At 44.3% G+C, this 25,381-nt stretch overlaps 1 protein-coding gene and 1 pseudogene across 1 annotated transcript in view; one reads left to right on the top strand and one right to left on the bottom strand.

The window, feature by feature from the left end:
- The window catches only part of RUVBL1 (RuvB like AAA ATPase 1), a 40,917-nt gene that overhangs the window by 10,857 nt on the left and 4,679 nt on the right, over nucleotides 1-25,381 (top strand). Inside the window, exons 3-9 of the mRNA XM_025991589.2 lie at nucleotides 777-909; nucleotides 8,058-8,209; nucleotides 11,355-11,444; nucleotides 12,234-12,383; nucleotides 14,164-14,227; nucleotides 15,892-16,090; nucleotides 24,049-24,151. Coding sequence (XP_025847374.1) covers nucleotides 777-909; nucleotides 8,058-8,209; nucleotides 11,355-11,444; nucleotides 12,234-12,383; nucleotides 14,164-14,227; nucleotides 15,892-16,090; nucleotides 24,049-24,151 — 891 coding nt within the window. The remainder of the gene's footprint in view (nucleotides 1-776; nucleotides 910-8,057; nucleotides 8,210-11,354; nucleotides 11,445-12,233; nucleotides 12,384-14,163; nucleotides 14,228-15,891; nucleotides 16,091-24,048; nucleotides 24,152-25,381) is intronic.
- LOC112914479 (U6 snRNA-associated Sm-like protein LSm3 pseudogene) lies at nucleotides 22,006-22,612 on the bottom strand (annotated as a pseudogene).

The following is a 25,381-nucleotide window of genomic DNA, read 5'->3' as shown; positions in this document are numbered from 1 at the left end:
ATTAGTGGTTTTTGAAGGGCTGGAGGTTGCTGTTCTCCTGTGCCTGTAAAAACCACCCTGGAGTAGTGTTCTGGGCAATTAGGTCAGGGCCCTGTTTTATTTTTTTTTAATTTTTTAAAGATTTATTTATTTATTCATTCATGATAGAGAGGCAGAGACACAGGCAGAGGGAGAAGCAGGCTCCATGCCGGGAGCCTGACGTGGGACTCGATCCTGGGACTCCAGGATCTTGCCCTGGGCCAAAGGCAGGCGCCAAACCGATGAGCCACCCAGGGATCCCCAGGGCCCTGTTTTAATAGTGAAGGAAGTATTTTAGGAGACTACTGATTATAATGGGAACATGATCTCTGAAGCTCTGCCACCCGACTTAAAGTTCCCACTCTGCCATTTTTGAGATTATTGTTCCCAGGACGTGTTATTTAAGCTCTCCTGTGCCTCAGTTTCCTCATTTGTAAAGTGGGGAGAATTTAGAGTCTACCTCCTAGGGGGAGTGGAGGGTCACATGAAGCACTTACAGTCGGGCCCACACTGGTAAGTGTCAGTAAGTGACAGCTGTTGTAATTATACAGGGATGATTAAAGATGCCATTTGGGTTATAAATTGCCTGTACACAAAAGTCATTCAGCATCTACTATATGAAGCATGCCAAATGATGTTACAAATAAAAGGACTAGATTTTCAGTTATTCCTGGTTCATGTATTTTTAAATAGCATCTGTTTCTGAATTACTGCATTTTCAAGAATGTAAAACAAGTGATTTCCACTGTTTTCTGTAGACAGCCCTAGCTCTGGCTATCGCTCAGGAGCTGGGTAGTAAGGTCCCTTTCTGCCCAATGGTGGGGAGTGAAGTTTACTCCACGGAGATCAAGAAGACAGAGGTGCTGATGGAGAACTTCCGCAGGGCCATTGGTGAGTATCACTTCTGTGGCAAGAGTTGGTTCTCACTTGCCCAGAGCACTGAAGCTGTTTGGTTGTGCAAATGCCTTTATGACTTATATTTGTTGTACTACCGTTTTTCTTTTGGCACCATTAGTGTTATCTTTGCAAGCCAAACAAGAACCCAGCTTTTCTAATTGAAGTGCTTTAACAGTCGGCAAATATGGTCCCTAGCTATGGGGCTGGGGTTTTCTCACTTGACAAAATAAATGTGGCTGTGAAGTGAGTTTTTTTTTTTTTTTAAAGCAGATTTTCCTGGCAGCTTTATTATGTTTTTAGAGATGACTGTCCACTGAAAAGGTTTGGACTTAAGCCAAAAGCTTTGTGTGTCATGATGCGGGAATGCCCCTGGTCCTGGATATCGAGCCAGAAGAATTGTGGTCTTTCAGGGAGTGAGGAAACCATGTGAGCATTGGCAGAGATTTGAGGCTTATGGTGCCATTCTCATGGGGCTTGGAGCTACCATATCAAGTAGTTGTTATATGCCAGCTTCCCTCCCTGCCCCTTCCCACCCAATGTTGATTACAACCTTTAGTTTCCCTAAGAGAAAGTTCTCTGACTTCTTTTTGCATCTAATGAAACACAGTCTCAGGAAGTTAAATGACTTGCCTACAGTAACCTATCTAGTAAGTAGCAGGGCTACAGTCTGAACCTATGTCTGTCTGATTCTAGAGCCTATGCTCTGAAGATTTGCTATGAAAAGAAAATGGCCTTTCTCAGATACTTATCTCTTGTCAGCCAGGATGTCTGGGCCAGTCTCCTTGCCCAATTTTTGTTGCCTTGCTCTGGGAAAATCCCAGCTTCCCTCACGTCTATAGGTATAAATAGCTTATTCCTTTTAAGATATTAAAAACTATGTAATGTGTGTCTGCACATGTGGGAGTCTATCTCTAGGATACAGTTGTGGAGTCATGGGTTATGATCACTTTTCAGAGTGCCTGTATGGTTTTCTAGGCCCTTTAGTTGTCAAAACAAGGTAAATATTCTTAAGGAAATTTCCTAGAAAACTTGGAGGAAATGAGGAAAGTTTAAGAAAGAGTGCATTTGTCTAGCCCGGAATCCTTGCCTTAAGACTGCTAAAGTCTAGGTCAGGGCTTTATCATGTAGGGCCTCAGGCTATGATTAGGGCTTTGCATTTTTCGCTGAAAGTGAGGAGAAGCAATTGGAGAGTAGTTTCAGTTGCCCAAGAATCCCTCTGGCTGGGGATGGAAGGTGGAAGGTAAGGAGAGTGAGAGGACAGCAGGGAGACTGTGAGGAGTCTGAGCAGGAAATGTTGGCTTGGGCCAGCGTGGTGAAGGCAGAAGTGTTAAGAACTGTCCAGATTCTGGGTATAGTTGGGTCGTAGGGCTGACGGAACTGCTTGAAGGATTAGATATGGGGCTGCAAGAAAGAGGTGGGCGTTCTGACAGATGGGAAAGAATGGAGAGGAGCAGACTGGGTGTTTTAAATATCTACTGTGGATAGAGTGGCCACTGCAGCCCCAGTTCAGGAATGCACTTCTGAATGAGAGAAGGGAGTACCTACTTTAAAGCAGGTAGAAGGAAGACCTTGGCTAAAGAAAGGTAGCCCTCAGTCTGCATCTGGTGATAGATAAACTTTGGTTTACACAGGGTTTTTAAAATTTTGAATCAGTTGCCAGTGTTTAGAAATTGGGAAATATCCTTTTAAGATACTTCTTTCTGGCTTCTGGAGAGAAGCTTTCATTTCCACCAGCAACAGCCAGGTTGGGGGTGAGCAGCGCTGTTCTGCAGAGCAGGCTTGCCATGCAGTGTGCCGCAGCTCTGGGGGGGACCTGCTAGGCTGCTTGATGTGCCCCATCAAGTGCTTGCCTGCACTGGGTCCTGCAGGCACTGGAGCGTGGGACTCTTGTTCTAAGCCAGAGGGATTGTGAGCCATGTGTGTAGGCTAAGCTTTATATTATATAGATAGGGCCTTTCTTTAAACTGCAAAATATTTCTTTTTTTTTTTTTTTAAGATTTATTTATTTATGATAGACATAGAGAGAGAGAGAGAGAGAGAGGCAGAGACACAGGCAGAGGGAGAAGCAGGCTCCATGCCGGGAGCCTGACGTGGGACTTGATCCCGGGACTCCAGGATCGCGCCCTGGGCCAAAGGCAGGCGCCAAACCACTGAGCCACCCAGGGATCCCCTGCAAAATACTTCTTACTGGAAATCTTTGTTACTGGAAACACTGGGTTATTTTGGTGGCTGTTTTATTTTTTTTTTCCTTTTTTTTTTTTTTTTTAATTTATTTATGATAGTCACAGAGAGAGAGAGAGAGAGAGAGAGAGAGAGGCAGAGACACAGGCAGAGGGAGAAGCAGGCTCCATGCACCGGGAGCCCGACGTGGGATTCGATCCCGGGTCTCCAGGATCGCGCCCTGGGCCAAAGGCAGGCGCCAAACCGCTGCGTTGGTGGCTGTTTTAAACTGAAATAAAATCTACGTATAGAAAAGTAGGTACAGCATCCTGTAGTTTAACAGTTAATGATGAGGTACATACTTCTGTAGTCACCGCTCAGCTCCAAGTACAGAGCAGGGCTAGCACCGCAGCTGTCACCATGCCCTGGCCGGCTACAGCCCCTCCCCTCTCCCACACCCATCCACAGAGCGCAAGAGCTGTGTGGCCATGACTTATGTGCTTCAGAGCAGGTACAGCAGTATGGCAGAATTTTGCCTTTTAAGCTTTATCTAAATAGAACCTACTTTAGGTGTTGCTTTTCTAGTAGCATTGTGAGGTTCAGCTGCCGGTGTTCTTATGTGTTTTGCAGTCTTTTGACTTTTGAATCGTACCTGGAATAACAGTACAAATGGCTCGCAAGACCCTCTTCAGGGTTTAAGATATTTGAGTCTTTAAAAAACTTAATGATTATGCGCCAGAGATTTTATTTGACTCAACTAATTAGTGAGATAAACTGTAAGATATTACAATTGGCTCAAATATCTGAATACATCTAAAATGTATTTTTATTTATTAAAAAAATATTTTTTTGACTGCTAAAATCTGACAGAACTTTTACATAAGCGTCTGTGTTTAGGTTGCATAAAGGTAATGCTTTAAAGTTGGAAAAAATAGAGGTAAATTTCCTAGGCATCTGCTTTGTGATTTGCCATTTTTGAGGGGAGAGGGCAGTGCAGTTCTTTTGATGGCAGTGAGGTAAAGAGAATTTCTTGATCCTGCCACAGAATAAAAAGGCAGGCCATTGACTATCTTCAAAAAGGAACCCTGCCCATCTTCCTCTGCCTTTGAATTCCTGTGAAGTTGGCAGAGGGGTGGGGAGGAAGCGGTAAGCTGACCAGAAATAAAAAGCAAGGAGTCTGTGCTGTTTCCTTGACGTGATGAAGGTCCCTGTCAGGGATTTAGAAACCTGAGCCAACAGATGAAACCTGTGTCATTTGTGTTACCGTTGCCAGAGATAGCGCCAGCTCGGCCCCTTCCCTGGCTAACAGCCGCTTTCATTGTCCGTCAACCACATCCCCTGCCTGCTTGTCAGCACAGAGCGACTTCTAAACAAATACGGGGACTAGTGAGAGACTGAGAGACGGGAATGCCTTTCTTCCCCGCTCAAGGAATTTCATGTCATGGTCATTAACAGGAAATAGAGGGAGCATTCCATTGGAAGGAATTTATCCCTGTGAGATATAAAAGTTTTGATTAAAAAAAAATCGAAGTTCATTTTAAAAGTACAGAATTTTCCAAGTATGTCACAGTCTTCTGATACATTTGTGTAGGTTTGGAAAGTTTTTGTCTTGAAGTTTAGGAACTAAGAATTTGGAAAGGCAAAAATGAAACACAACCTCTCTTTTGGGGCCATTCCAAAACTTCCATTTGTAGGCTATCAGATTGAATAAAGGTAGAGTAGAACTCCTTAACTTTAGTATCTGAGAGTCTTTGTCCTGGTTGGGTTTCTGGGGAAAGAAGGCAACTGACCCAGTGATAAGATAATGACCACGTTTAAAAGTGGTAAGTGATTGAAAGTGTCTGACACCATTGGCAGTGTTTCTTTATGCCATTGGGCTATTTCCATATCAGAACAGAGGTGGCTTGATGGTGAGGACACCCAAACCCTATCTGGGCTACCTGTCATCAGAGGTAGTTTATGGCTCTACATTGTGAGTAGGACGGAGTTCTTCATTCCTTCTTAAATGAGTTGTTCTCAGCTGTGGTTGCACTTTGGGATTTCAGGGGGTAGCTTTAAGCTAATGATGATGGCAGTCCCAACCCCTGAGATTCAGAGGCAGATGGTTTGAGTCCAACCAGGGCCTGAAGAATTGTAAATGCCTGTCATGATGCTAAAGGAGATGCTAAAGGAGAACCACGACATAGACTTCAGTTAAGGTTTAGAATATTGTTTCCTAAACGTAAGCCATCAGTGTCCCTCTTTTGCCAGGTCTCACTATTATTTACTTAAATTTTTCTTTTTAAAGTGACTTGGTAATTTTGTGTGCACATAATAAAAGAAGCACATGGAACGTAAGTGTATATAGCTCAGTGAATTATCATAAACTGAAAACCTGTGCAGTCAGCACACCCAGTCAGGAGAGTATTCCCAATACCCCAAAGTACCCTTCATGTCCATCCCCAATCTCTATCCTTCCTTCCTTCCCCAAATTAATGACTGTCTTGCTTCTAACATTGTAGTAGTTATACCTGTTTCTGAACCTCATATATGCAATCAGGCAGTATGTAAGTATATATTCTTCCGTGCTTGGCTTCTTTTCCACAGTTATGTTTGTGAGATTTCATCATTATTGGTGCATGTAGCACACCCACACCTAGTGGGTATATACCTAGGAGCTCAACTACAGGAATACAGGATATTCACATGTTCAACTTTAGGAGACAATATCATGTTGTTTGTAAAGTATTTGTACCAATTATATACCCCCACTAGCAGTGCAAACCTTCCTGCTGTTCTGTGTCCTCACCAACTCTTGATATGGTCAGCTTTTAACTGTAGTGATCCTAGAGGTTGTAGAATAGTATTTCATTGCATTTTTTTCTTTATCCTTTTTTTGTTTTTCATCGTTAATCTTGATTGATCTGTAGCCCCCGTCATTCCCCTCCCAGATCCTTTGAAGTTAATTGCAGACCTACTTTTTTATCCCTGAATATTTCAGTATGTATCTCTGCAAAATAAGGACTTAAAGAAAACCCCACTGTACTGCTATCATGCCTAGAAAAAAGCAAACAATATACTCCTTGATACCATCAAATATCTAATTAGTGTTCAAATTTCCAGTTGTTTCATGTTAGTGTATTTTTTCTTTTTAAAAATTTTTTTTGAATTATTATTTGAATTAGGATACAAATAAGGGTCTGCATGATAGCTTGGTTGATACATGTCTTATATCTTTTTAACTTACAGGTTTCCCTTACATTTCTGTTTTTTCCTTTGGGCAAAACATAATTAGAGACTAGAACAGAGCCAAGCGTGGGAAAGGCTTGTCAGCGAGCTAGGGCCCTGTGGTGTGGTGTGGTATGGTGTGGTGGGAAGAAGCTGGTGTCAGAGCCAGAAGACTTGGATTCTAATCTGGAGTCTACCATGAAAGAGGAAAGGACCCTTTGTTCCACCTCTTGGAGCTGACCTCTCCTCTGTAAAATGACATAAAGAGTACTCACTTTGGCTGTTTTGCAGGGCTAGGTTGGGATGTACTGGCTTCTCCTCTTGTCCTTGCAACTCCAGTGCTGGATCAGATGAGGTGGTTATATGCATGCCCTCTGTAGATTGGGTGGGAGGCTGCTTATACTGGTGAAGAGGCCGCCGCAGTTACAGGTTTATAGTTTGTTCCTCCTGGTGTGGCCTGCACTTTCCTAAGTGTAGGGACTTGTACACATCTTCAGCTAGGATGACCTAAGAATGTTTCTCTCCTTACCTCTGGACTGATGGCAGGTACAGTGACTGGAAATGATTTTCTTGTTGAGGTAGACTTTTTGGAGAAAAGCATTTGTGTCTCTTAACCCAGGCTTTGGGAATTTGGGAGACCTTGTGTGGGTGCATGTGTTTTCAGAAGAGCTGTGTTCAGTGGTATGCCTCTGTTTTCCTGTTGCAAGAAAACCTTTACTTACTAGAAATTATCATTGCTTTGTTAGACAAACCCAGTTTTCTTTTTATTATTTTAATGTGTTATTAAAGCATAATATATATGTATATATATGACTATACACACATATACACACAGGGAAAAAAAAAAACATAATCATAGGTATTTAGTGAAGCCAAAAGGAGGAAAGTACTTTAGGCAGCAAAAACACTGCATAAAAAGGCACTGAGATCATGTTCTAAAAATTAATTTGCCAAAAATTCTTAGTTTGTCTGACAACATTTATTGAACAGCTAATGCGGTTGATGTTTAGAATGAGGAGAGATATTTGCCTTCACTTATAATATTCTGATCTGAAAATTGTGCTTTATTATTGGGGGATTGCTTTGGAAATTGTTGTGGCCTTGGAAAATTTATGAACAACCCACTGCAAGTACTGAATGACCACTGGGTATTTCTTCATCGGGTGTGCACTGATAGCCAGAGGTCCTGAACACCGGCAGGTCAGGTATCACTCACTGTTGGCATGGACCTTTAATTATACCTAGCTTAGGCCTGATGGTGTCACAAGGGATATAGGGAGTTATTCCATCGATTTAAAACATTTTTTGAGAGTCAAAAATGCAGGAAATGAGGGCATATGTAGTTGCTGCTCCAGTGGAGTAGAATGGTTTGGGTTCAGAGACTATAAAGTTAAATTTCACCCCCTTGGAGGTATAGCATATGTCAGAAACAGTTTTGGGAATTATAGCTTGTCTATCTAGTTCTAGATTTGAACCTAGAAAGTCCCTTTGAAAAGTTGAAATAAAATTGTTTTTCCACATTCTGAATACTTCTTCCAGGTTACATTTATGTGTGTAATACTTTTTTACCCAGAGTGATAACCTTGAATGTACATTAGTAAATGACTTGTCATTCTTTGTGACACGGAAATTTTGTGGCTAAAAAGGCTATCAAGGAGTAAGAATATGGTAATATGTGAGAGAGAATTCTGCTTCTCACCAGGGCTCACCTGCTCTCTCTCTCTCTCTCTCTCTCTCTCTCTTTTTTTTTTTTTATCACCTGCTATCTCTTTCAGGGTTGCGGATAAAGGAGACCAAGGAGGTTTATGAAGGTGAAGTCACAGAGCTGACTCCATGTGAGACAGAGAACCCCATGGGAGGGTATGGCAAAACCATTAGCCATGTGATCATAGGACTTAAAACAGCCAAAGGAACCAAACAGTTGAAAGTGAGTACCTTTTCTCTTTCCTCAGAATCTCTCAGCACTGTGTGGCCTTGGGCAAGTGGTATAACCTCTCTGTGTCTCATTTTTCTCTGTGTGCTTTGGGTGATGATACATCACAGGGCCATCTGAGGATGGTATGTGTATTAAGCAGTACCTAGAATAGGGTGTAAGTACACAAGAAGACCCAATAAAGGTAGCTCTTCCTTTTCTCATTGACTCCCAGGAAACTGTATGTTAAAATGTGAGTTGTGTGGTTAGTCCTATCTACCTTTTGCCATCCTGTATCCCATATTATGACCATGTGTCAAAGGTGTCTCTGAAGTGGATTAGTTTTTCAGATATGAGTGTTCATGCTCACAGAAAGAAGCAGCATGGAGTAATCTGGTAAGAGTTGTATAACAGATGATGGATGGACATCCCAAAGGGCCGAATACAGACTCCTGACTGCAGTTCTTTTATGTGTCAGGGCCTAGAAACCTATAGTGGCTTCACTATAGGTTGATAGTTGATTCTGCTCTGGCTAAGGCTTTGTGGTGGCAGTGTGGGAAGCCCTTGATACCCTCCTCAGATTCTTGTCCTGTCAAACCTAAGGATGTGGGGTAGCCAGGGTGCCTGGGGGAAGAGTATGGTTTGGAGTTAGGCAAAGTCTGAAAGAGAGACCAGGCTCCGTGGCTGACAGGTGGCCTTTGGCAAGTGACTTAATCTCAGAGCAGTAGTTTCTTTATCTGTTAAATAGGGATAATGATTGCCTATCTCTATCTATAGAGTTCTTGGAAGGATATAAAAGTTGTAGCATTGGGGGTAGCTCCTAGTTACCTAAGAAGTGATAGCTGTTGTGTTATTGTGAGAGCCTTCAGTTAGAGAAATGGGGTAATTGGGATTGTAGGCTTTGCTTTATTATTTATAATAAATAATGTAATAATTATAATAGCATCATAGCTCTTAATTTATTGGATGTGCTAGGCCTGGGCAAATACTTAAATATTTCATTTGTTATCATTTATAGCTTTCCACATGTATGTGTGCCATTTGTGTAATTTCCCTCATGTAACAGATAAAGGAACTGAGGTTTCATCAGGAGCTTATCCTAGGATCACACAGCTGGTTAAGTGGCAGACAGGATTCTCTGAGTCCCAGCCATTATGCTGTTCACCCTCCCACTTGCTGTGTGATCTTTGGGAGTCAGTTGAGCTCTCTGGGCCACCGTTTCCCCATCTGTGAACTGTGGTAGATTGACTATATAATTTCTCCATCTTTGCTCTCCTCCATGATTTTATGGTTCTTTGATCCTGTAAGGTGGTTTCTTGGTCACTGCTTTATGGAGATCATAAAAATGTCACTTCTTCAGAGGGTCATTTTTCTTTTTCCTACCAGGGTTTCCATCTCAGGAGCTTGCCTCTGCAAATACCTCTTTTAAACCTCCCCTTCATTTTTCCCATTCTGTATTAATTAGATTTCTTGGTAGGATCTGCCACCTTTCCAGTAATTACATCTTCAGTCAATTCATTTGGGAAATTAACCAATATTAAAATGCTTGAGGCCAAAAAAAAAAAAAAAAAAAAGAATACTCCCCAGTGTATGTTAGCTGAAGTAAGGCATGCAGTTTACATTTACATTTCAGCTCTCCATCAGGCTGCTTTGCAGTTTCTTCAAGAAAATAACATAAGGGAGAAGATGAATTTTTTTTCCTTCCCAAATGAGTACTTCTAGCTACTTTGAGTATATATATACACACACACACACACACACAAGATATTTGGACAAATGGAGCTCAGATACTTGGTGTAGATACTGATTTATGAAGAGAATATCGTACTTGCCATCATTATTGGGTGCCTTCCTTGTTCTAGGCCCTGCATCAGGGGCTTACCAAACACTGTTCCTTGTGCTCTGGGAGGCTGCCAGACCCTACCCTGCCAGTGACACAGAGCTCTGGGTTTATTCCTGTGGTTACTGTCTCTAACAGCTTTATTGAAATTTAATTTTAAATAAAATTCACCCATTTTAGGAAGGAATTTTAATCTGTTTACGGAATGGTATGGCTAGCACCACTGTCCAATTTTAGAACATTTTTCATCACCCCAAAAGAAACCTCATGCCCATTGACAGTAGTGCCCATTCCAACCCACACCCTCTGGCAACCACTAATCCACTTTCTGTTTCTATATATTTGTCTTTTCGGAACATTTCATGTAAATGGAGTCATACAGCATGTGGTTTTGTGTGTCTGGCTTCTTTCACGGAGTTCTTAGTTTTTACTCTTTAATTTTGTTTGAGACAAAGCCCGTTTTTTTTCACATTATAAAATATAAAGTTAACTAAGGGAAATAGCTCTCCATGAAGTTTTATGGAGAGAAACTTATGTTTAAATCTTGACTCCTGACCAAAGATGGCTGTCCTTGAATACTGAACATCAAGGGTAGCTGAATTTAAATAGGGGAAAAGAAACGGTCCCCAAAACATGCTCCTCTCCTTTCCTGAAGGTATAGGCAGGCAGGCCCCAGAGAGCAGATAAGGATTTGAATCAAAAGGCCTGGTTTGTGTTTCCTTCTGGATATTTACACTTGGGTGCTGTTGTACAGATGAGGAAACAGAGGCTCAGAGAGCCTTGTCCAAAATCATAGGACCACCAAGTTTCAACCACGAAGAGCAAGCAGGTTCCATTGGGTGCCTCACATGCAGGAAGTTCTACCCCTACCTGAGGAGGAGTGGAGGAGAAGAATTGAAGCAGAGAGGAATCTCAAAAGGGGTTATTAGGGCCTGTGGTCTCACGGACAGCGCGTGGACCTCACCTAAAAGCAGTCAGAGCCATATTTGCCAGTTTGCGACCTCAGGAGTGAAAGGAAAGAGGATAGTAGGTCTCCCCTCACACTCACCCTGGGTGCACTCACTCTCCTGCTGTCTCTAGGACACATCCCCAAAGCTATTCATCTCCTGCATCCACACACACACATCCACAGACACACACACATACCTATACACCCACTCCTGCTCCACCCACTCCCACACAAATACACTTTCTCCATACAGTCATTAGCTACCTCAAGTCTCTTGTGGAAAGGTACTTTACAGTATGTCGGAAATAAATATTATATGTATTTTACAGTTCTCTGGGTCAAATGTTTTTGGGTTTGTTTTTTCTTTTAAGCTGGACCCCAGCATTTTTGAAAGTTTGCAGAAAGAGCGAGTAGAAGCTGGAGATGTGATCTACATTGAAGCCAACAGTGGGGCTGTGAAGGTAACACCATGCCTGGTTTGCATGAGGAGGCCTAAGTGACAAGGGGAGGGTGCTTTCTTCAGGGAGTATGGGATGCGAGGAGAGGCTGGTGTCTGGTGCAATGCTGAGGGAAGGTCAGCAGTTGCTCCTTTATGTTGAATAAAGTTTGCTTTCCCTTTATCTTCATTCTTTAACCTTCTCATGATTAAAACAGACAGTCTGTTCGAAAAACAGTAAAGCTTGTTTAGAGGGGGAGTACTGCGTGAGAAAGCAGAACAACTGTAGTCATTTTCAAATTGAAGTGTGCAGTGCGTTTAATCTTCCTTTTATCTCTTTGGTATTTTCTTCCCAAGATATATGCATGTGGAAGGAATGCTGCATTAGTTGGCATTCTTTTTATATCTGATTTTCAGTGTCCTGTACAGTGTTCCTCACTGTTTAATGGATGAGCATAATACTTCATATCATACGATAAATCACCTACCTACAAAAGAGTCTGAACGGCTCCCTCCGTCTCCAGTTAATCTACTGGATTTGCCCTTTATCAGGAATTGCATACAGTTAAAAGAAAGAGGGGGGAAGAGATTCTTGGAGAAAGTATCAGGTGTTTTTCAACTGGGTTTTTGGAGCCCAGTGATGAGCAGATAGCTTCCTTCTCTTGGCAGCGGGGGTGTGGGGTGTGTTTGGAGTTTGTCAAGTAGGCTGTCAGGCCCGCAGTTGGGAACTGAGGCTTTTATCTCACTTAGCACTGTGCCATTTGGAGACTTGGCAGCGAACACTCACCCGGCACTCAGGTTTCTCTTTCTGCAGAGGCAGGGCAGGTGTGATACCTACGCCACAGAATTCGACCTTGAAGCTGAAGAATATGTCCCCTTGCCAAAGGGCGATGTGCATAAGAAGAAAGAAATCATCCAGGATGTGACCTTGCATGATTTGGACGTGGCCAACGCACGGCCCCAGGTACTGCCTCGATGCCGGCATGACCTGGCACACAAGCCCTTTTGTGTGTTCACAGAAGCTTTGGGAATGAATTGTCAGAGTCTTGCTGCCGTTTCTTAGGGCAGACGGTCCTTTTCTATCTGTAATGTTCAGCAATTAACATCGACATGAGCTACTGAGGGACTCCTTTGTTCCAATTCAAATGCTCTAGTCACAGATGATTTCATGTGTATTGTTTCTTATCCCAGCCAAGCCTTTGGCCGTGAGTTAGCCAGCTTCTTCTGTGGCTTCCCTCCAAGCAGCGGGCTCAAGCCTGGGATTCTCTGGGTGTTAATGGTGTAGGGCAGGAGTATTCTTTGAGCCCTTTGCAGGATTTCAGAAAGCCCGACAAAGCTGTGCCTTTCCCCCTGTTCTAGCAAAATCTTTAGTGTTTTAGCTTTGAGCAGGATTTGTGTCTGTTCCTCATGCTGGCAAGATGAAAACTTACACCTTGACTAGTAAAATGTGGGAGAAGAACAGTATGACTATGTGACACCTCTGCAAAATGTGTGATTTTAAAACCCTAGTCTTCCCTGCTGGTAGTCTTTCAGTTTGATTTCCTCTTCATCCTAGAAGAGTCCTTCTCTTCACTAGCAGGGAATAGGCTTTCTTACTTGAAATTTGATCCTTGGGTGTTTTGCCCCTTCGAGCATTGGCCAAGACATTGCTGAAGAACTGTCTTGGACCAGCAGGTCCCTCTGTGTGGAACAGCTGTCTCCAAAGCAGCCTCCTGGGAGCTTTCACCTTGGTTGGAGTGTTTGGCTGAGAGTTGGAAGTTGGGGATTGTATCATTCCGACACTGATGAGCTTGGTCCATTAGTTGCTTTGCCTCCCTGAGTTTTCTGTGATTTAGGGCTCTTTGGCTTCAAGTTTCCTCCTCTGTGAAGAGGGCAAATAGTGCCTACCCTGTAGGATCAGATGTAGTTTCTCAGGAAACATCCACTACATTTTACAACTAAACATTTAGTGAGCACCTCTGTGACCCAGCACCTGGCAAAACAGGATCACAAAATGCTAGGCAGGTGACAAAAGAGCACCTCTTCTTGCTGACTGCACTGGGAAGGGCTGGCAGGAGGGTGCGGCAGGTGGTGAACCTGTTAGCAGCCGGCTGTTCTGTAGGATTGGCTTCCCCGACCAAGCAGCTCTAGACCAGGATGGGATTAATGTGACTGTGCAGTCGAGTCTGGAGAGAGGAGATGCAGGAACAGAGATAAGTACGTCCTTACACTTCCCTCAACAGTCCATTCGTCCCCAAGGGAACTGGAGCATCAGCAGAGTGAAGGGCCAGATGCCCCATGAGGGTGTTTGACTTGAACTTGGATGGATAACTGGAGATTCCCGGAAAAGACACCGTGCTTCCCGGAAAAGACACCGTGCTTCCTGGCAGGTGGACTAGAATATGCAAAAACATTGAATCATAAAAGAACATGGGTGTTCAGAGAAGAGTATGGTCCTATGTAGCTACTCAGGGAATACAGGATCGGCAAAGGATATGGCTGAAGAAGGAGATTGGGGTAGGCCCCACAGAACTGGTACTTCCAACGAAGGGATTGTGCTCATTCTTGCAGTCCAAGTGGAACCTCTTAAAACTTCCTCTGTGTTGAGAGTTCCTCACGTTTTCCAGTGAGGGTTCCTGGGTTCTCCACACCTAGGACCCCGTGTCCAGCTGATAGTAAGAACAGTGTGATGGGGGTGGTGGTAGTGAGACTTTTGCAGCTGCCTTAGAAAGTTGGACTGACTCTGGGAATCTTTTGTTTTGCAGGGGGGGCAAGACATCCTGTCCATGATGGGCCAGTTAATGAAGCCAAAGAAGACAGAAATCACAGGTAAGAGAAATAGGCCTGTGAGCAAGAACCAGAACCATAGAGCCCTGGATTCTGATGTACTATGTGAGGCTTTTTTTTTTTTTTTTTTTTTTTAAGATTTTATTTATTCATGAGATGACACACACAGAGAGAGGAGGGGGCAGAGACACAGGCAGAGGGAGAAGCAGGCCTCATGCTGGGAGCCTGATGTGGGACCCTATCCCGGGTCTCCAGGATCACACCTGGGCTGAAGGCAGTGCTAAACTGCTGAGCCACCCAGGCTGCCCTGTGTGAGGCTTTTTGAGTGAATCCCCAGACCTGAGGAAATGCCTTAGGACAGGTTTGTTCTTCCTCTTCAGAGCCTGGCTTTATCCTGGCAGTCGGTGGCTGTTTTAGACAGCTGTAAATAAAGCATACTGTGTGCTTCCAGCCCAGAGTGCCAGTGCATCCTCTTGAATGCATTCAGTATCCTTGCACTCATCTTTGAAGATGGAGGCTATCACAACCTCTGGTCCTTTCGAGGTCCAAGAAACGTGGATGGTATTGCCCTAGCTGTGCAGGAGAGCTCCCGCCAGACTGCTCCTGAGCACAGCAAATTCCACCACCTTGGTACTTGGCCTTCTTGCCCTACAGCCGCAAAGCAGCTCCCAGCCTACCCAGCTCAGCTTCCTGGGCATGTCCCAGAGCTTGGCAGGAATGTCGCTGTTCCCTTGTGGACCTTTAGTTTACCCTGCTTCTCTTCCCAACTGGTACATCCCTCTTTTTTTCTAAGTAATACCTATAATTCTATAATTCTATAAGTATTACCTATAAACAGAATTATAGGTAAATATATAGGTAATATATTTAATGTTAAACATTAAAGCCTCTGTTTTTTGTTTCATGTTAGCCAGTGGAGTGATCTGAGACCTGTCTAGTAGAGTCTCCAAGAGCAGTTTCTGTGTTTTCACAGTTTTAACGATGACTTCTCTTTTGACCATCCCTGCCTCATGACTTTGGTGGACAATGCAGCATCAGATCTTCGTGTTCTGTGTTTGCGAGCAGCTCCCTCCTGATGCTAATCAGGAGCTGGTTTGGAAAATGAGAACTGTGACCTTAGATGGTCTTATGTAACTCTTGTGAGACCCGTCCCTCTAGAACTCTGAGGTTGGACCTTTCCTCAGAACCTGCATTCCTCACAGATTTCCTTCTAGAGAGGATTCTGCACACACCCTGTTCTTCATCTAGGCACTTGATTGAAAGTTAATTAACCTAAGCTTTGTCACATAGGGCCAAAAGAAAGAGTCACTTAGCGCAGAACAGGAAAATTTGCATATGAAAACTCATTTCACACAGGGCTCCTCAACTTCTGTGTCTCTGCGGTGTCACAGGGCACTAAGTGGGTTGGTGTGAGTAATAAGGCAGCTGGGGTGTGTGCCCTTGTGAAGACATGCAAAACTATAAAAGCCACTTACAAACTTAACATATCAGCAGGGAAAGCTGCCGGTTGTGTGACTTCTATGTGGTGATTATATTCCTATTTCCGGATGATAACACTGAAGTGGGGACATAACCTGCCTGGGTCGTATAGTTAGCAGTACAAGTGGGCTCCACACTTGAGTTAGGATCATATTCGGTTGGGGGAGAGAAGAAAAGGGGACCACTTCCCCACCTGACTATACTTGTCTCCTCTCACCATATCCTAGACAAACTTCGAGGGGAGATTAACAAGGTGGTGAATAAGTACATTGATCAAGGCATTGCTGAGCTGGTTCCAGGTGTACTCTTTGTTGATGAGGTCCACATGCTGGACATAGAGTGCTTCACCTACCTGCACCGGGCCCTGGAATCTTCCATCGCCCCCATCGTCATCTTTGCATCCAACCGAGGCAACTGTGTCATCAGGTAGGGTGGCTCTTTGCCAGCCTTAAGGCCTTTCCACCTTCCATCTGGGTTCATGTTTTCCTCTGGGATCACTTTTTTTTTTTTTTAATTTTTATTTATTTATGATAGTCACACAGAGAGAGAGAGAGAGAGGCAGAGACACAGGCAGAGGGAGAAGCAGGCTCCATGCACCGGGAGCCTGACGTGGGATTCGATCCCGGGTCTCCAGGATCGCGCCCTGGGCCAAAGGCAGGCACCAAACCCCTGCGCCACCCAGGGATCCTGCCTCTGGGATCACTTTAAACCCATAATGTAATAAGTCAAGATGGAGATGAAGGGAGATCATGTTCATTTTGAGAGAAACCTGCCAAAGTAGCTTGTCTTCACAGGTAGGTAGTTCATGCATCAGCCTCATTCCATCATGGCACCAGAGGCAACAGCAACCACATTATGGAATCTGAGGGCCTCCCATGTGGGCTCTAGGGTTACAGTGTGGTGTGATTTGGTCATTCAGTTGGGAGAGGGCAAATGTAAGGGCAGATAGGCTGGCCTTGGGTGACCTTACATAGGTTAATTTCTATTCTCATGCTAGCTGTGGGCAGTAAATATTCTTGGCTTCATGTTTTAGATGAAGATACAGAATGGCAGAATAACTTGTCCTTCGTTATAAAGACAGGATGAGAACCCAGATCTTTCTGATAATAAAATCAATGACAAAACCAGTACTTTCTTTCTATCCCAGACCTTTTTGGAGCCACACTGGTGCCCGCCTCCGTAGGCCTGCCTTTGGGAAAGGTAGAGGCTGAGGCCTGGGAGGCACATGCCTGTGTGATGCTCTCATCCTGCAAGGATGGGCCCAGGGCTGGGTTAGGGGACTTTCTTGAGGTTTTTTTTCTCCTGAGTACTCTGCAAACTTCTGAGCCCCAGATAATACACTGTCTTCCCAGCTGTCTTATGGGCCCTGTACTTTGTAGTTTTCTGGCTCTTTTGGTTTTCTGTGTTCTGTTTGAATGTTGGGGCCTGGTCCCAGCATGGCTGGGCATGAAGTGGGGTGGTGAGGAGCCCTTTTCAAGCCTGCCGGAGAGTAGTGCAGGTAAACAGCACTGGAGGCTGTGTGCTCCTGGCAGCAAGGGGTGGTAGGAATCTGGAAAATGACCCTAAGGCCCATGAGTATCAGCACAGAGCTGGAGCCAAACCAATTTGGGAACCCAAATTGATGATTCACCTAGACTTGCGTCTGAATGATGGCAGGTAATATCCAGGAGTTTAGCTGGTTCTTGACGGAGCTTTGTCTCCATTGAGATTGTTCAGAAGCGGTGCTGCTGGTGCTGGGACAGCTCCCCTCTCAGGTGATCGTGCTGGCTCAGAATTAGGATTTGCTTGCATGATTCAAGTTCATGTGGCAGCAGCTTGTAGTCGATCTTTGAAACCCTGTGATGGTGTCTTGGCAAGTCATCAACACAGGTCTTTTCTGCATTTTTGGGGAAAAAGCAGCTTGTTTCAGGGCCAGGTCAGCCGTTGGTGAGAGGATCTGGCTACCTGGGCAGCATCTGGAAACCAGCCATGTGGCCTGGTGCCTGGTGAGCCTGGCATCCCTAATGCACAGACCCTGTAGGTTTACTGGATTTAGGCTTGGTTTGGTCGGGCTTGGTTTCCATCTGAAAGTTGGTGAAAGGCTCAGCCTAGACTGCTGGCGCCCCCTTCTGGGAAGCCATGCTAACAGGCTCCTCTCCCTCACAGCAGATAATCCAGCCTGGCTCCCAGTGGAGCCTGGCAGCTCTTCTTTAAGAGCTGAATCACTTAGGACTCAGAGTACTTCTCTCAGACCGATCCCACCTAGGAAAAAAGTACAAGCTTGGCCCCATCTCCCTCCCCAGACTGATTTCATCGGGCTGCTAGAGGCTGTGGCTGCCCGCTGCTGCCAGACTGCAATCACCCAAGTGGGAAGAAGATGCTGGGAATGTGACACTTTCTGCAGTTCTGCTGAAGCAGCCAAAATTGAGACATTTGCTCTAGAAGAGGTTTTTGGGACTAAGCCCTAGTAGGAATTTCGTTGTAGTAGTGAGGTCATACAGCTCAGAAGTCAGGCTGGGATTTGAATCTGGGGTGTTGGATTTAAGAGGCCATGCTCCCAACAAGTTTTGGTTTAGATGTGAAATGATGAAATTTCTGGAACATTGGCACAGTTTTGGCAATATCTGTCTTGCTTCCCAGCTGACTTTACTCCTGGAGGGAGCTGTTGAGCTTCCTCTGACCTCCAGAGCTTGAAAGGAGAGAGAAGAGGGAGTTTGCAGTAACTGAGTACTCTACATACTTCACCCCATGTAATCTCAAGCACCCTGACGATTCTGTGGGCAGGTGACATTATTTCCAGATTAACACAGAGGTGATTTGAATAGGCCACCAGCCTGAGGGTTGGCTGACTGTAGAGCTCCTGCCACCCCTGTTCTCCTGAACTGTTTCTGGTCAGTGTACAGGGAGGAAGGTGTCTGAGCTGGTGTAGGGAGCTGCTACCACTGTCAGTGAGTGGCTGTGAAAGTGCACACTGCCCCCTTGTGCACAGGGGAGCAGGAACCATTCCTGCAGGAGCCCCTTGAGGCCTTGGGCTCCTCTTCCTGGGAGGAGAGAACACCGCTGGGCACTATGGGAGGTGCAGCTACACTGGCTCTGCCCTCCCTTACTACCCTGAGAAGTCCCTTCTGTGCCAGGACCCTCAGCCAATAGAGCAGAGCCTGGCCTTGAACCCAGCTCGCCAAACTTGGGAGGTCTTCTTTTCCTGTGGGGAATAGCCCCCTGGGATTAAGGAGTCTTTGTAGGAGAGTCCTTCTCCACAAGTCACTTTGTTGTACCAAAGAGCAAGACTTAAACAGTGTGGTCTCCATTCAGTGTATTCCTATGGCAGAAGATGGTACATTTTAAGGAAACAGCTTTATAGAGCTAGAATTCACATACAGTTCCCCATCTAAAGTGTACAATTTAGTGGTTTTTAGTATGGTCACAAAGTTGTGCAACCATCACGACTGTCCATTCTAGAACATTTTCATCAATCCAGAAATAAATCCTATACCTGTCAATAGTTGTTACTCTGCCATGCCTCACTCCCCAACTATTTTCCCCCCTTCCTCCTCCCTATAGCCCGTGGCAACCACTGGTCTACCTTCTCTATGCATTTGCCTTCTCTGGACAGTTCATAGATATGGCACCACACACCTGTGGTCTCCTGTGCCTGGCTTCTTTCACAGAGCATCATGTTTTCAGGGTCCATCCATGTCATAAACCTGCCTCACTGTTTATTGATTTTTAAGGCTGAATAGTATTCCAGAATGTGGAATATTTAACAGGACATTTACCCATTCATTAGTTGATGGACTTTGGGTTGTCAGATTGTTATTACTCTGTGACTGTTATAAATAAGGCTGCAATGAACATTTGTGTACAACTTTTTTTTTTTCTAAGATTTTATTCATTTATTCATGAGAGGCACACAGAGACAGAGAGAGGCAGAGACACAGGCAGAGGGAGAAGCAGGCTTTACGCAGGGAGCCCGACGTGGGACTCGATCCTGGGTCTCCAGGATCACACCCAGGGCCGAAGGCGGCGCTAAACCGCCGAGACACTGGGGCTGCCCTGTGTACAACTTTTTATGTAGACTTTGGTTTTTATTTCTCTTGGGGACATACCTATTAGTGGAATTGGTGAGTCAGATGGGAAATCTTTTTAACCTTTCAAGGACCTGCCAAACTGCTTTCCACAGTGACTACACCATTCTCACCAGCAGTGTCTGAGGAGTCCAGGTTCTCCTTATCCTCGATGACACTTGTTCCTGTCTGTCTTTTATAGGTAGCTCACTGTGGTTTTGATTTGCATTTGGCTACTGAATTTGAGCATCCTTTCATGGTTTATCAGCCATTTGTTCATCTTCTTGGGAGATTTTTCTGTTACTGTCATTTGCCAATTTTTTTTTAAAGATTTTATTTATTTATTCATGAGAGAGACAGAGAGAGGCAGAGACACAGGCAGAGGGAGAAGCAGGCTCCATGAAGGGAGCCCGATCTGGGGCTCCATCCTAGGACTCCATGATCATGCCCTGAGCCAAAGGCAGACGCTCAACCACTGAGCTGAGATACCATGACTAATTTAAGTCACAAAGATTTACACCTGTGAGCTCTTCTAAGCGTTCTATAGTTTTAGCTCTTATACTAAGGTTTATGATCATTTGTGGTTAATTTTGTATATAGTATAGGGGCGCTGGGTGGCTCAGTTGGTTAAGTGTCTCTGCCTTTGGCTCAGGTCATGATCTCTGGGTCCTGGGATCAAGTCCCACATCGGACGCTGCTCAACAGGGAGTCTGCTTTTCCCTCTCCCTCTGTGCTCACCTGTGATCACTCACTCTCTCCCTCCTTCTACTCCTCCATCCCTCTTTCTCTCTCTCAAATAAATAAAATCTTTAAAAAAAATTGGTTTGTATATAGTATAAGAAAGAAGTATGTCTAGCTTCACTCTTTTACATGTGGATGTCCAGCTGTCCCAGGACCGTTTGTTCTTCATCGACTGTTGGGTTTTCATCGTCTGGGCAGCCTCATCAAAAAAGCAAATGGATTTCTTAGTACTCTTGGTCTTGTGTCCACAGAGCCAGGGGGCAGTAGATTTAGGGGAGTTACCCTTCATATTACCCAGAGAGGTGTTATCCACTACGCTTCCTGTCATCAGAAAAGCTTTATCTGTGTCCCTGCAGTCACGGGTTATATAAAGAAGCAGTCAGACAATGATTCTCAGCTGGGGACATTTATACTTGTTATGACTTTGGGTGCTACTGGCATCTAATGGGTAGAGGCCAGAGATGCTACTGAACATCCTACATGCACAGGAAAATCCCCTCCAAAAAACTTGGTCCATAATGTCAAAGTGTCTCAGTGGAGGAACCCTGAGTTGTAAGATGGAAGCATTCACAAATGAGTCAACCATTTGCACTTGTAAGTGTAGCTGTATGATAAATTTCAAGAAGTGCAATGACTATGTTCTTGCAGATATACCATATTGGATCCCCAAAGAATTAGGCCTGTGGCATCATAGCCCAAAACTGTATATCTGGAAGAGGCACAGCATTAACACAGTTTGAACAATTGTCATAATGGCCTAATGGTGAAATCAATATTGGGCTGACACCAGAGCCAGAAAGAAATCTCTGGGTACAAGAACAAACCTGCAATTTTAGCCAAAATGTAATTATTAGTTTATTATTAGCAATTTTATAATCTAATATGATAGTTACTGCGGCCTTGTCAAATAGTGATTGCTCTGCACAGAGAGCTCCTTCTGGACTCACCACCCACAAGGAGCACTGCTAAGTAGGGCTTCCGTTCCCTGGCTCATTTCACAAGCCATGTGACAGACCCTTTTGTGGGACTCTTGCAGAGTAGAATCCCAGAAACCATTTGCTACTAGCATGTTTTCTAAAAGAAACGTTATACCTGAGATTCATAGCTTAGACATATGTTTTGGCTTTAATTCCTAAAAAAATGCTTAACAACATTTGAGCAGACTTTTTTGTTTAAATTTTTAGTTTTGTAGATTCAAAACTATAAGAATTTTTTTTCCTTTTTTTTTTTTTTTGCATTAAAAAAGGAAACATCAAATTCAATTAAAAGAAAAAAATCAGAAATTATCTGGAAAAAAAAATAATAGAGCAGATGGCCTGAAAAAGAGTTCTTTGGTTTTTGGTGAGCACCTTTATTGGAAAGGTTGGAGAAAAACAAAAATGCCCTTTAGCTGAAGAATTTGTAGGTTATCTGCAAATCAGCTCCTTTCAGGAGTGCAAGAATCCTTGGTTCTTAATATCAGAATGTACACAGGTTTCTCATCTGAGTGTCTTCTATGTGTAAGGAGGCGATCATACAGAAACTCTCCTGAGTTCCATACACAATAAATTCTTCGTTTCAGCCACCTCTCCATGGAGGGGCAACTAGTACAACACCATCTCCCTGGACAAAGGGCTTTGTAATATTCCGTTTTGTTGATTTACATGTCTCTTCGCATGTGTCCTTGTTAAATTCTATAATGGTCACAGTCTCTCCCACATCTCCTAATAGCATATTTCAGTGTTGCTCATAAGCATGTAATCTGCCTCAAAGCTCTGTCATTTCTCATCTTCACATTAAGTTCACACGTCCAGGCTGAGCCTGCAGGGACCTGGTGGCTCTTCTGCAGTGCCGGTGGCTTGCTGCTGCTCCACTCGTCTGCCATGGTTCATGGGAAATTTTGAAGTTTGATTAGGGAGTGCTTCATTTTTCTTCTAACGTTTTACATCTGAATCGAAGATAATTTACCATGAGTGTTACAGAGTTTGGGATATTTTAACATGGCAATGTTAAGATCTTTTAAAGAATTCCCAAGAGAGGGGCGCCTGAGTGGCTCAGTTGGTTAAGCATCTGCCTTCGGCTCAGGTCATGATCTCAGGGTCCTGGGATGGAGCCCCACATCGGGCTCCCTGCTCAGCGGGGAGGCTGCTTCTCCTCCTCCCAGCTCATGTTCTCTCTTGCTATCTGTCTCTCTCTCCCGAATAAATGAATTAAAAAAAAAAAAAAAAAAAGAATTTCCAAGAGAAATTTATACTTCAACTGACTGGATAGGATTTTAACAGCTAGATTTCTTTACTGAAGCTGTATTTCTTGAATGCTCACTTATAATTGAAACTGAATATTCTGATAATATTAACAACTAAATCCAAATGACCTGCCTTATTTGCTGTTCTATTGATAAGTTAGGGCCCTAGGCTCTGCAGTCTGGCCTAAGTGTAGGAATGTCAGAGATAGTCCTGATGTGGATCTGCTGCTATGACTTCCGGACTCTGGAGCAGGAGCCCAGAGCACATTGGGCTTCCAGACACTGTGTTGAAGCTGACCTCGTGTGCTACGAGGTTTGCTCGGCGCACATCCTGTGGGACAGCTGGTGTCTTGTTGGCCTCATGGATTGGCAGGGCTCCTCTCTGGGGCCACTCTTCATATGGCTTAGCTATGGATTTGAGAGAAACGGAGACACAAAGGACACGATTAATTCCCAAAAGAAAGAAAATGATTAATGGATAGAAGGGAAACATTCAAATGATTCATTAGTAATCAAGGAAATGTGAATTCAGAGTGTCACCCTTTCTTTTTCTAAACCATTAAAGCAGCAAAATATTTAAGAATTAGAATACCCTGTGCTGGTTACAATGCAGTGAGATCAGATCACTCATGTAGCTTGTAAATTAGTTCACTCATTCATTTATTCAAATAGATATTCCAGATTGTGTCAGGCAGTCTGAAATTTGCTGAAGAAATGTTCATGCCATGAAATTGCTTATCAAACATCATTAATAATAGCAACAATTGGAAACTACCTAAATGTCCAACAGTTTTGTTAAGGAAAATACTTGATGGGTTATTATTATTTTTAAGATATTTAATTATGTATGTATGAATGAATGATAGTGAGTGAGAGAGCACACGCATGAGCTGGGGGGTGGGGAAGGGCAAAGGGAGAAACAGACTCCCCGCTGCACAGGAAGCCTGACACAGGGCTCTATCCCAGGACCCCAAGATAATGACCCAAGTCAAAGGCAAATTCTGTACCAACTGAGCCACCCAGGTGCCCCCTTGATGGATTATTAAGACTGAAAAAACATGGACAAAAGCAAAAAATCTACACACTTAATGTGACTTAGAAAGACATCTTTATGAAAATTTGGTAAATATCTATATGAATATTTTTAATAGGATTTTAGGTGTTTTTTTTTTCCCTCTTATATTGATATTTGCTAAAATAATGAAGTTGTTTTTTATACCACCTGAATGTTAGTTTGTTTACTTTGTGGTCATGGCTTAACTCAGGATGTGAATTGGCTGCTTTGTCATTGTGAGTACCTCAGCTATGTTTCCAGTGTCCAGTTTCTGATCGATCTCAGAGAGGCCTGGGTGATGTGATCATTTGGATCCTTGCAGGGGCACTGAGGACATCACTTCTCCTCATGGCATTCCTCTTGACCTTCTGGACCGTGTGATGATCATCCGGACCATGCTGTACACCCCACAGGAAATGAAACAGGTGAGTCTCTCTTCCCTCACCCTTCCCTCTTCTCCCCTCATTTGCTCCCAGCATTCCCTGGTGCTGTGCCAGTATCTACAGCACAGGCCTGGCTCTCACCACATCCCAGCACTTCACCTGCTGGCCTTGGGCAAGTCACAGTCCTCCAGAGCTTCAGTCTCCCCATCTGAAAGACGGGTGGGCTGATGAGACATTGCCTGAGGTGTTTCCAAACCTTAGCTGCTTGTGGTCTTGGCTGTTGTCTCCACTACTATATCCATTCTTTAAATTTTAGGAAAGGCATAGTGAAAAAATCAACTTGAGGACAGCCATCATGGAGGGCACCCATGATGTAGGACAGAGCCAGTAAGATAGGATTTAGTGGTAGCTCTTGCTGTCCAGGCCAGGCCCTGTCTGAGGCCTCTTCTGAGTAGGTGAAGCCAAGTGCTCTGTCCCACCAGAACCCATAGTAGGCTGGCTCCAACAGGGCACAAAAGCTGGAGGGGAGCGAGGGCCTATCTGCTGCGACCAGTGTGACTAGTGGTAGGTTTTCTGGGGACTGTGGAGGCCATAGAAATGATGGTGAAGCAGGGTCATACAGCTTAGAGGGGCACCGGGAAGTGGAGGTCCTAAAACCAGCCTGTAAGAGGCTGAAGGAGGTGTATCTGACACAGAGTATATGCTCAAATTCCATGCAAGCTGAATTTGCATTAAGCTTGAGGGTGAAAAACAAAAAACAAACAGACAAAAAAAAAGCTTGAGGGTGGGAGATGATACGAGTGTCTGAGGTCAGGTCTTACCCCAAGGGGCCCTGTCCCAGCTCTCCCTATGGGACTGTCTTTTGCTTGATCTGGAGTTGAAACACCACATGCGCAGGCACTTTACACTTAGAATTTTTAGTCCCCTTACTGGTACTGCCAGGTAGTCTTTGAACATCCTTCTTCCTGTGGATGGCTCAGTCCCTGAGTGGCAAGTCCAGGATGCAGAAATAATAGTGATAGGTTATGCCATAGGTAGGTGTCCCGCTGAGCAGCACTGCTGTGCTCCTGCCCTGCCCACCCTTGCCCCAGAGGGTCTTGCTGCCAACTTAGATCTCTCACTGTGGGTCTGGGTGGCCACGGGGCAGGTGGACCAGGGGCGCACTGATGTGTCGACAGGCTGTGCCTTGACCCTCTCCTCTCACATAGTGCAGGTCTTCTTTATTGGATGTCATGCTGAAACCATGGGCGTGCTTAGCCAGCATAATTCCAT

Source organism: Vulpes vulpes, chromosome 9, assembly GCF_048418805.1.
Source record: "Vulpes vulpes isolate BD-2025 chromosome 9, VulVul3, whole genome shotgun sequence".
NCBI lineage: Eukaryota > Metazoa > Chordata > Mammalia > Carnivora > Canidae > Vulpes > Vulpes vulpes.
Note: the sequence above shows the minus strand (reverse complement) of the source record. Positions and strands in the feature narration are given on the sequence as shown.